This window comes from Lichenostomus cassidix, chromosome W, assembly GCF_008360975.1.
Source record: "Lichenostomus cassidix isolate B80296 chromosome W, HeHo_3.0, whole genome shotgun sequence".
Lineage (NCBI taxonomy): Eukaryota > Metazoa > Chordata > Aves > Passeriformes > Meliphagidae > Lichenostomus > Lichenostomus cassidix.
In genome coordinates, this window is record NC_139510.1 from 14,440,030 (window position 1) to 14,452,141 (window position 12,112).

General features: G+C 41.6%; 1 protein-coding gene and 1 long non-coding RNA gene across 4 annotated transcripts in view; both read left to right on the forward strand.

Moving 5' to 3' along the window:
• Positions 1-12,112, forward strand: part of LOC146425555 (5'-AMP-activated protein kinase catalytic subunit alpha-1-like) — a 92,088-nt gene that overhangs the window by 62,188 nt on the left and 17,788 nt on the right. For all 3 annotated transcript variants that reach the window (XM_085041616.1, XM_085041617.1, XM_085041618.1), the window contains one exon: positions 11,723-11,816. In XM_085041616.1, the coding sequence (XP_084897742.1) occupies positions 11,723-11,816 (94 nt within the window). The remainder of the gene's footprint in view (positions 1-11,722; positions 11,817-12,112) is intronic.
• LOC146425556 (uncharacterized) overlaps positions 1-12,112 on the forward strand; it is a 91,384-nt gene that overhangs the window by 53,047 nt on the left and 26,225 nt on the right. The gene's annotated exons all lie outside the window — the stretch shown is intronic.

A 12,112-nucleotide genomic window follows, 5' to 3' on the forward strand; every position in this document is an offset into this window, starting at 1 on the left:
GAAGGTTTCAACGAAGGTTGAAACCTCGAGTTTTGAGATAGCATAGGGCTCACCATGCTCCTACTGAGGATGTTTGGTCTTCCTGCCTAGCAGAACCCCAAAACTAAGCTAGAATATCAGACTATAAAAATTACAAGCATATAGGCTAAGGGTACAGAGGATATATAAAAGATATAAAAATATATAAAAGGGTATATGAAAAATATAAAAGGGTATATAAAAAAGAAAAGGCAAAAATCATCAGGCATCATTAGTAACATCCATCTCAGTTTTTTAGCTGCTGCTTCTGTTTTCTTTTTTCTGGTTATGTTTGATCTTTGTTTCTGCTTAGAAACTGAGTTCAGAACAAGATTGTAAAGGGCACTTCTATAGTAAATTTGTTGTGTTTTCTTTTCTCAAAATATTTTTTTAGGGTTGTGTTGGTGTCTTGGTTTGAAAGACAGGTGTCTGCTAAGAGAGGTGGAAACCCCTCTTAGAATAGAGAATGTGACCCCCCCTTCCCTCCGAATTATTATAACTTTGGAATCAAAGGCTTTCAGGCAAAGATATGAGAAAAGGATTAGCAGTTCTTTACTAGTATCTATAACAGAGTAAATAAGCAACAACAAACAAAAACCAGAAACCCGGTGACAGATGTTCCTGGGCTGCCAAGCACTTTCCCATTTGGTGTAGTCACGGTCATAACCAGCAGGGGCGCTGTGGAGCTCCCAGTGGGTAGGGCAGGTGCGATGACTCCTGCGCAGCTGCAGGTGGTGCTGTGGCGCGAGGTCAGGTTGGTCTCACGGGGTTGGTGATGGCAGGCGGGCTGGGCAGCAGGGGCTGTGCACAGCAGAGAGCTCAGAGCAGCGAGCTGGAGCTGCAAGAATGGCTCACCCAGGCTAACCAGCAAAGGTGGCAGGAACTCCACAGCTATGGCAGATACCGCCGTGCGTTCCGGCAAGCAGGGCAGGGACAGCGACAGCTAGACTCCTTTGCAGTTGTTGCAAAAAACGCAGCCGGGCAGGCGCCCGCTCCCAACGGGGAAAAAGGGTTGGGATCCCGCGCCCTTTTCCAAGCAAGAGCTCACCCAGTGATTCACCCCAATTGAGCTCAGAGACACTTCAGAGACCAAGTCAGAGAAGTGGGTATTTGCTTTATTCGGTGCACCGGATGTGTGGGAATTGTTTCCACCAAACACACATACCTCAGTACCCCAAAGACACAGTGTTATAGGTAAAATCATGAATATTAATTACATTCTTCAGGATAGGAGTGGTTATACAAATAATTTCTCAGAAGTCATTAATATTATTAGCATGTGCACCACGCATGCTCCGTATATCCTGGTGGTCTTTGGAGACTCCCAAAGCCCCCTCCAGGGTGAAGGTCCTTCATGGGATGATTCAGCGGTTTCTGTGCTGGTTTCAAATGCATGCTTAGCTGATAAGCCATCAGGCCAGAGCTGTTACCTACAATTTGAATTTGAATTAAGAGTTCAGCCTTCAGCCCTGGAAGCCACAGACAGGTGCCTGTGCTGGTGGAAGGGGGGCAAAAGCTCAGAGAATCTTTCTCAATCCCCCCTTTTCTTTTGTAATTTGTAATTCTTTACAAATCTTGTATGTCATGAAAGTAAATACCTGTCTCTATTTTATATCTAAGTTTATACTTTTGCCATTGAATATAAGCATCGCAATTTCAAGTACATAATATCATACAACTACTACTATTGCAGACAGTAAATAACAATGCAATAACACAAATAACTATTACATACATTTGTTTAAGTTAGGATTAACATAATTGCAACAGCTTGTATTTATAACTGTACATACTCTTTCTCTTTTGGCATACAGCAAATCTATAGTTAATTGTGATATGCTCTTTATCTTGATTTGCTGTGTTTTTATGGCATCTGCAGTGGCATTCATTATGGTCTCTACAATGGTAGAAAGATTCTTCTTTAGTTTACTTACTTCAGGCCAGGGTATAAACTACCTGGCAAAACTGTGAAAATTGGTGGGTTTATATATTAGTATAAAAGTTCGGAGTAAGCTTTGTTAGTTGAGGAACACTAATGTGGAGAGATACTGGTATTTTGAAGAAAAAGAAGACAGAATCTATAGAAATTCTAAGAGGAATGTTAATTCTTTTGGCTTTCTTAGGCCTTCCATCCCCTAGCAGGTTTCTTTGGAGTCAGGGATGGGGAGAATGGAGCACTGCCTCTGCTGTGTGCATGGCTGGCCCCACTATAGGACTGGGACTGGAGCTCTGTGCAGCACTGCCTCTGCTGTGTGCATGACTGGACCTCACTGCAGGGCTGGGATGCTCTGGGGGGTGAGGTAAGGAGCAGTTCACTGTCTCACCAGGGCAAGGCCTTGACCTTCCCCTTCCCCACACACACCACACACACAGGCATTTTGAAGTGTTGCAGAGACACTAATTTTCCAGTTTTGGCAGCTCACATCATGGCTCCAGATAGTGATCAGGACCACTGATAGCTTTTCTTGCTTGTAAAATGGGGTACTTTTCTTCCTCACCTTGGAAAACGCAGTTTTCCAGCAAAACTTATGCTAACTAAACAGGCCTGAGCAAAGCCTCAGCATAGTCAGGCCTCAGTAAAATCCTAACAAGCTACAGTGGCTTGTTTACCTGAGAATGTTCTGTGGGAAGAATGTCATGGGAAAGAATAGGGAGTCAGAAGTGTTATGAGAAAGAAAAAGGGAGTCACCGGGAAGATCCCTGAATGTGTGAGAACAGACTGCAGGTGTGTGTGTAGCTATAATTAGTAACTTCTGTAACAGTATATAAGTTTCTCGTTTGGGGAAATAAAATGGAGCTTACTCTATATCTCATATTGAGACTGCCGTGAGTTCCCTCTCGTCGTTATGTCACCTCACCTTGGTAGAATTTCTAGCAAACAGAGCAGAAAGGAAAGAGGAAAGCATAAAGGATAACTGACTAAGACTCTCATACTGTTAGTTTTTTGCTTGTGATCCATTAGGCTATCTTTTCTCTCCTTTTCAGTCTTTTGTTTTACTCTCCGTAAATCTAGATTATCTTTCAATTTACAGAAAAAATATGCTCACAAATATTAGCCACTCGCATAAATCAACAGACATTTAGGATCTTTTTATATGATTTTGCGAGCTTTTTCTAGGACTTCAAATGTGCTACTGAAAAATGGCACTTTTAACTGCTATTTTAAATTTAAAATTATCTTTTAAATTGCAGAGCCCAAAGCCTGGCAGATTGGTCTATGACTTTCAGCCATTTTTCAAAGGCAGTATTTTCCTTTTGTGGGGCTTAGCATTCTTAAACACTGGACAAACAAATATGCATTAAACAGCAACAGTTATAAATACTTAGTAGAATAGCCAGCCATCCTTTTGAAACCTTTTAATTTTAAAAATGAAAATATTTTGTTATTGTTATATTTCAATTTTCACAAATTTAGATTTAAGCTCATGTAGCTTTCTCTTTTTTTTCTGGCTTACTTAGCCCTTTGTATCTGAAGCCATACTTGCCATTACAATTATTACAAGGTTTTGCTAGGATAGCTGACTGTGGATAACACTGTTCTGGAAATACAAAACGCAAAACCATTTAATGTGTTTCATTTTGGCGTTGCAGCTTTTAACCGATTTACTGTATGTTATATTGTCCAATATTGTTCTTTTGTGTCCTCTTTGTCTGGAGTTTCACATTGGAGAGGAGTCTCTGGCCATAGATCTCACAGTTGTGAGGGAAGTCAGCAGTTCTTTTGCTTCTGTGGCTTGAGTGGTTCCTTGTCTCACACAGCTTTTTATCTGATGAGGACACACTGAAGGATGTTAAAACAAACTTGCACAGTGATAACACATGTTAGAGTGGGGAGAAGGATGAATTCTTGCCTCTTTCAACTCCCCATTGGAAATTCTTATACAAATCAAGTTTTTAATAAGTGAGAAATTAAGATTTCATGAATTAATGTTTTACTCTTGCAGGTTAATAAACTTCTTTTTTTTTCTTATAATTTCTTAAATGCATGTATTACTCTATATGCATATTTAGAATTAGTAAAAATATTCACTATTTTGTCTTGATATACTTCGCAGGATTTTATAAGCACTTACAGCTCTGCTGCTCGAGCTGACTATATGAGAGGCAATGTTTCACTTATTTTAACTTTCTTTCATTAATGATAGTGTATTTTTCAAATTGTTACTCTTCTAGTACTTTTGAAGACTCACTACTAAATACATTTTCTCCCCAGACCAGGGAGTGCCTTGCGAATCTTCCCTAGCCTGGGTCTGGAAATTTATCACCTGAATGCTGTGCAGTCGTGGTTTTTTTTTTCAACTTCTTCAAGGAGGCTGAGTCAAACCCCTTGTTTTTTGGTGGTTTTTTTTTCTTAAATACTCTTGTTTTACTAAACAAGATTCGCAGTACGACTGTGCTGGTCATCTACTCAGATGCTTTTGAGTTAATAAGTCTTTAGCTTGGTGTGAAACTTATGAGGTATATTCTTATTGTCAGCCTTCGGGCTTCATTTACCATCAGAGCTTTGGCTGCACAACTTGCAGACAGTGCGGCCAGCCTCTGGCTACATTCTGAGACAATGAATAGCTGCCAGCCACTGGATTTGGTAACTTATAAAATTAGCATCAGGCCACCGTGTTCTCCAAAAGTGGCTGTCAAATTCTCAAAGCATGGGGAAGAACACTTTTTTGCAAAAGTTACTTGCCATGACAACCAACCATACAGAGAGGACTGAACCCCCTTGGGGACTTGAATTAAGCACACATTGTCACGTTCTTGGCTGCTTGAACAGCCCGGACAGTGGCTCAGAGACACACCTTGTCTCCACCTTCTCCTCAGCAGTTCTAAATATTTTTTCTCTGCAGCAGTTAATTTGCATTTTCTCTAAGGCAATTTGGCTGGCTGCTTGAAGGGTAAAGAATTTGAATTAAAAGCATTTGAGCAAACCTTTGTTCAAAAAAACCAAAACAAGAACTCAGAGTAACCCAGGCAGGAGATTTTAACTTTGAAATAGTTAATTACAAAATTTGGTATATCTTTTCTACAGACATTTTTGCTTTCAGTGTCTCTTTGGCATCACTTTTGCTTTTGCCTTTTTTTATCCTTTCTTACATACATTTGCAGTATCTTTCTAACTAGTTTCTTCAGGGCTTATTCAGCCCTTCCTCCAGCCCCCACCTGTACTACTACCTGGGGGTGCTCATTGTCCCACAAAGTCATTCTGGTGACCTAGACAGAACTCTTAACAGACAATCTACATTTCTAAACATTCCCTCTGCAGTATCCAAACGCAGCCCTTCCCCCTCCTAGGCTCTCAGCAGGCAAGGCCAGCAGCACCACAGGTGATCGGTGTGTCCCACCGCCGCCCTGCCCCAGGGGCTGGCAGGGTCAGGGACTGCCTGGTGCTGAGCTCACAGCTGTCCCACAGCTCCAGCTCGGCTCCGCACCTCCCCACAGGCCCCCAGCCTGTGCATCCAGCCCCGCACCTCTGCGCTCGCTCCCGCAGCTCCGAAAGGGGAGGATACAGGGAATTGCAGCTCGCCCTGGGTCAGCTGCCAAAATTTTTAGGCAAGATGGGGGAGGGTCTTGAAATACTTCTCCTTTCTTCCTTCTTTTTCCTTCTTTTTTACTCTATTTACTTGCAAGCTCTATCTACTAAAACATTCTATACAACCATGTTTCAGCAGCTACACACAGGAGTTCTAAAGAGGTACTTATTAGATTCAATTAGTTATTTTTATCTCGTGGGTGTCCCCCCATAAATTTATATGCCGGCAAAAATACAAATTAACACAGGTAAAATTTTGCACACACAGTACATGCACACACATTAAAAAAATTCAGAAGCACTCGAGCAAATAGACAATATCACTTCCTCTCACAATTAATACACATGCACTAAGTTTAAGTTTCACAATGGTTTCCACACACAAAACACAGAATTTTAAAGGCAAAATCAAATAGAGCAATATTAGAAAGGTGTTGGGGTCTGAGTGTTTTCAATTCAGCAGCTAAAATCTTTCCCTTCAATAATACAATCTGCCTCTCTCCAGATACTCCAAACCAACGGTTTATATGACTTATACTCATTCACTCTTTACCACTTGCTTCGCTTTTCTCTGGCCGTTTCTGTCGCCAGAGAACAGAAACGCAGATAGAGCTCCGCTCTCGCTTCGTGTCAGTGACACGTCTCATTCATTCACACTCACACAGTAACAAAATAATGTCACAGTAACACAGTAACAAAATAACAACAGACAGAACAAAAATCACAGTATGGTGTAATACAGTGAGGTCCAACCCCCTTAAAGGTACCTTTCACTATAGCGGGGTCCAACCCCGGGGTCCAACCCTTTAAAAGTACCTTTTCCTGACAGTGGGGTCCAACCCCTTGCCCGGGACTAATTTCGGGAGACCCAGTCTCAACCCACCCTCAGGGACTAGCACCCCGGACCTGCAGGCATTTCTTTTGAAAGTAGCAAATACCTTAATTTGATGCAGATGGTCCTTAGTCTACTCCCGCCGTGAGCCAAAGGACAGCTGAGCTCCCCCTGAAAATTCAGGGTCGCGACTGGGAGGTCTGCTTACCCCTGGATCCGGCAGCCGAGCAGAGTCAGGGTCCCATCTGGGGTGCCAGTTTGATTCGCCCCAATCGAGCTCAGAGACACTTCAGAGACCAAGTCAGAGAAGTGGGTATTTGCTTTATTCGGTGCACCAAATGTGTGGGAATTGTTTCCACCAAACACACATACCTCAGTACCCCAAAGACACAGTGTTATAGGTAAAATCATGAATATTAATTACATTCTTCAGGATAGGAGTGGTTATACAAATAATTTCTCAGAAGTCATTAATATTATTAGCATGTGCACCACGTATGCTCCGTATGTCCTGGTGGTCTTTGGAGACCCCCAAAGCCCCCTCCAGGGTGAAGGTCCTTCATGGGATGATTCAGCGGTTTCTGTGCTGGTTTCAAATGCATGCTTAGCTGATAAGCCATCAGGCCAGAGCTGTTACCTACAATTTGAATTTGAATTAAGAGTTCAGCCTTCAGCCCTGGAAGCCACAGACAGGTGCCTGTGCTGGTGGAAGGGGGGCAAAAGCTCAGAGAATCTTTCCCACCAGCCAAGAGGAGAAGGCAGAGCACAGCCGTACATCCCGCATTTGCAGCCAGAAGAAAGGCAGCAGTTTCTCTCCATCACCTGCGGTGTCCAGTCAGCCAGTGCTGGTCCCATTGGTCAGAATGCCTCCTCCCCTCACCCTGCCCAGCCACAGCGGCTCCATCCTTTGTCTCTTACAAAAAGAATTAATGGTTCTTGAGTACCTGGTCATTGGTTCCCTAGTAACAGGGATGGAGAAAATGCCACCCCCCCCCAACCTTCAACAGTTGGTCAGTGCCCCATTTTTTCCTATGTAGATGGTGCTCTACAAGGTTTTTCTGAAAGATATGCAGTCTGTTAAATGTGATCTCATATTTCAGAGTTCTTCAATATAGCTGTTACTGCTTAACTAAATAAATGTGATATTTACAGTGTGCCTGTTTACATTTATTTGATCAGTAGCTCATCAACAGAGTTCGGAGTACAATTATGTCCTGGAGAAAACACCTTGTATCTGGTCTGAGGAAATAAATTATAAATGCTACTGACATTTTTACTTTTCCTATGAAGTCAAACTACAATCTAGCAGGGCAAATTTAGAATGTGGGTGACTTTCACTGTTAATTGTGGTGTTGGAGTTTAGGTTTTCTTTATTGTCAGTCTTTTCTTAAGATCATGCTTTCACTGATATATGCCATCCCTATACACTCATTTGGCAATAGCCCTTATACTGGAGCTAAATTGGATTGTGTCTGATCACGCTGACTTCCTCAGTGGGTCAGTTTTCAGAAGACTAATGAGCTGATTTGTTTGGCTGTAGAGCTGCTAGTGCTGCTGCTTAGAATTCATGAATGAGTCCAAAGTAAATACCTGTAGCTAAAACAAAATAGGAAGTGTCAGTGTGCCAATTGAGATATTTGGGCTGGAACAGAAATGTGTACTTCTGGTGCTGCCGAACTTTTAAGTCATCTGAGCAGGTTTCTGATTGCAATTTCTTTCTTGGGGAATTATGGGGGGAATTTTCTCTTCTGCATGTTGAGAGAAAGGACAAGACAAAGGAGATGACAGAAAAGATGATGGGTCCCTAGCTTTTCAGTTGGTCATCCTGCATTTCCAAAACAGAAGGGTTATTAGCCTGAATGTAAATAGCATTTGAGCTATAATTTATACTGTTGTGTAGATAGACTTGCTGGTGACTTTAGATCATGCTGCTTGTGCTATTAGCTGTATTAGGGAACTGCTAGGTAGCAGCTCAGGATATTTGGCATAAAGGTAATCAGGTTATTTCAGATGTATATTACAAATTAGACAATGTCTAATTTGGAACATCATGCTTTATTAATTTTTTTCATACAGTGCTTTACCAATGTTGCAAAGCTGCCTCACTAAGACTTTCTTTTTATACCATGTGTCTTGGTTTGAAAGACAGATGCCTGCTAAGAGAGGTGGAACCCTCCCTTAGAACAGAGAATGTGATCTCCCTTCCCTCCAAATTATTTTAATTTTGAAATCAAGGGCTTTCAGGCAGAGGTATGGCAAAAGTAATAACAGTTCTTTACTAGTATCTGTAGCAGAGTAAACAAGCAATAACAACAACAACAAACAAACCCAGAAACCAATAGCAGATGTCTTTTTGAGCTGCTGAGCACTTTCCCGTTTGGTGTAGTCATGGTCGCAAGCAGCAGGGGCGCTGTGAAGCTCCTGGCTGGGCAGGGCAGGTGCGATGACTTCCGAGCAGCTGCAGGTGCACTGTGGCGCAGGGTCAAGTCAGCCTCATGCAGCTGGTAATGGCGGATGGGCTGAGAAGCAGGCAGGCAGCTCAGGGCGGCAAAGTGGGGCAGCGGGGGGCAGGGGGCTGGCTCTCTCACCCAGGCTAGCCAGCGAGGTAGCAGGGACTCTGCAGTTACAGCAGACGCCGCAGTCTCGTGCGGCAAAAATGGGGCGGGCGGCAGAGACAGCCGGACTCCCCGGCAGCTGCTGCAAAATGCAGCCGGGAGAGCGTGCACTCCCAGTGGGGAAAGGGGTTGGATCCCACACCTTTTACCCAGCCAAAAGCTCACCCAGCCAGAAGGAGAAGGCAGAGCACAGTTGGATCTCCCGCGGTCGCAGCCAGAAGCAAAAGTAGCTACTTTCCTCCCGGTGTCCCCCGAAGGAATGTCTGTTCGGCCGGGAGAGCTTCCTCTCCACACCACACCCAGTCCAGAGCCTTTGTCTCTTAATAGCTCTGAGTACCCAGCCATTTGTCTCCTAGTAACAGGATGGAGGAAAATTCCAACTTCCCCAACCTCCAACACCATGCTTTAAATAAAAACCTTTGGAGCATCTCCTTTTGGGGTTTTTGACCTCTAGCAATAGAATGCGTCTTGTTTTCCTATGTAAATTGCCTCTTTGTGCATTCTGGTCATCTATGCTGTGTGGTTTGATAGCCTTGCTTATAGGTATGTAACTATTTCACAACATCCTTTTCCATAACTAGAAAAATGAACTGACTATAGAGAAACATGATTGAATCTTTCAAGAGGCTGAAAATGTGAGGTGCAGAATGGTTTATTCTTTTCAGTGATGCTAAGAGGTTTATCTCCCAGCATTGTTCACTATCTCACTATCCAGAGGATGGAAAATGACCATGAAGATCTAAAATATAAACTGTTGTTCATGTTTGCCTGAAGCATAGAGCTCGGTAATTTCACAACTATGGAAAAGGTCATTAACAGTAGGGGTGTTACAAATAAGATTGCACTGTAGCTTCAGGATTAAAAGGATTACAATGTTATTTCTGTAGAGTGTCTTAGTGATGACTTCAGAATGTCCAAGTACATTACATACTTTCAACTAAGGTATTTGAGAGAAAATTAGTGAAGATAAAACATCTTGGATGATTCGCCCCAATAGAGCCTGGAGACACTTCAGAGACCAAGTCAGGGAAGTGGGTATTTGCTTTATTCGATGCACTGGGTGTGGGGGAATTCTCTCCTCCAAACACACACCCCGGTACCTCCAAAGACACAGTGTTATAGGTAAAATTCATGAATATTCATTACATTCCCCAGGATAGGAGTGGTTATACAAATCATTTCTCGGAAGTCATTAATATCATTAGTATGTGCACCACGCATGCTCTGTATGTCCTGGTGGTCTTTGGAGAACCCCAAAGACCCCTCCAGGATGAAGGTCCTAGTAGTCTTCATCACAATGCATTTTTCACCTTTCCCTCTGGAGCATGGGTGGTCCTTCATGGGATGATTCAGCGGTTTCTGTGCTGGTTTCAAAAGGATTCTTGTCCCTCTTATCTTGATAAGATTAAGGGAATCCTGTTTTTATTTACATCTTAGCTGATAAACCACCAGGCCAGTGCTGTTATCTACATTCACTCCTCTCTGAGAAGTTGTGAGCTACAATTTGAATTAGAGCTCAGCCTTCAGCCCTGGATAGGCGCCGTGCTGGTGGAAGGGGGCAAAAGATCAAAGAAATAAGGATGGTTGAAGTGCAAATAGATTTGGGTTTTCTATTTGACCACTTCTTTCTCATGGACTATAAGATGTTAGGGAAAGTTAACTTTGAAGACAACTCTTTCAAAATAGTATTCAGATTATTGGAATGTTACGCTACAATGCTAAGCTGTTAAAATAGATACATGCACACATATATATGTGCACACATGCATTCACCTGGATAGTCTGAACTCATTGCTGTCAAGAAAAACTTCTCTGTTAGCTGAAGCGTGTCTGTTTTTTCCCCTTGTCTTAGAATCAGCATTTTGAAGAACATTTCAGATCTGTAGTATATGTGTGAATTCAATTATTTTTTTACAATTGGGATATTTGTATGCTTAGGTGTAGTACCTTGAAACATTCATTTTCATCCAATTGCTACCTCCTGTCTTCTCAATACAGTATCTGAATTTTTTGACTGAAGGTTTATCAGTGTGCATTTTCTTGTTATGTTAAAAATTGGTCACTTCTGACTGCTGTAAAGAGAAAAAAATTAAACAACCTTTAGGTAAGGATACGTAGAAAACATATCAATCTCCTAGTTGGGAATTTGACCATAAACTAGTTTTTTCAAAACATCAAAGCTAACTTTAAAGTATAGTGATAAAAATATAATAACCAAGGTGTTAATACTCTTAAATACTAATGACAAATTTAGGTCTCTTTGTAAAAGATAATTGCTTTCAATCATCATGAATATTTTTTCAAGTCTTGAAGTATATTTATGACAAGGCAAGGGGTTTTTGCCTGTTAAAGTTGAAGGGTGTGTGCTTTTTGAGACAATAGCAAAGTCCTTTTGAATCCCTTCCTCATTGCACTAAAATGTCTGTGTGATAGCACTGTATATAGCTTCATGGAAAACATTTGGACTGAGAATAGTCCTCTGAAAGTACAAAGCCGGATCTTCCTCGTGGGAAATCCAAATTCCCCGGTAGTCTTGGCAATGATGGTATCACATAGTGAAAGGAGAAGAAATAGCTTCTGAAAAATATTATCATTCCAATAGCTGTAAATGAGCTGTTAATTTTTTTAAAGTATACTTTTATCTGACTCTTTGCACGACTTTGGTTTTAACTAAACGTAACTAGCTGCTTTTACTGAGTGCATAGACTAACAGATACTTATTCTTATCAGGTACCAGGTCATCAGTACACCAACTGACATTTTCATGGTGATGGAATATGTTTCAGGAGGAGAACTGTTTGATTATATCTGTAAAAATGGAAGGGTAAGAAGTAGTCCAACTCTACAAATCAATGACTTGCATTCTGTTATTGCTTTTGCAACCTTCCTGTTAAATGAGGGTTTGTTTCTTATGTATTCAGCATTAATTTTGTAGTTAGCAATTAAAATACACCTTATGACTACATCTTGTTTTGAAAATAAAAATTATTATATATTAACGTGTTTCAGATCTTTATGTATGAGTTTGTAGCATTTTTCCACTCTACTGAAGAATAAATGATACTGATATGTTAATTTACAATTACTGTGTATAAACTGGATGGATATGTTACCCAGTTG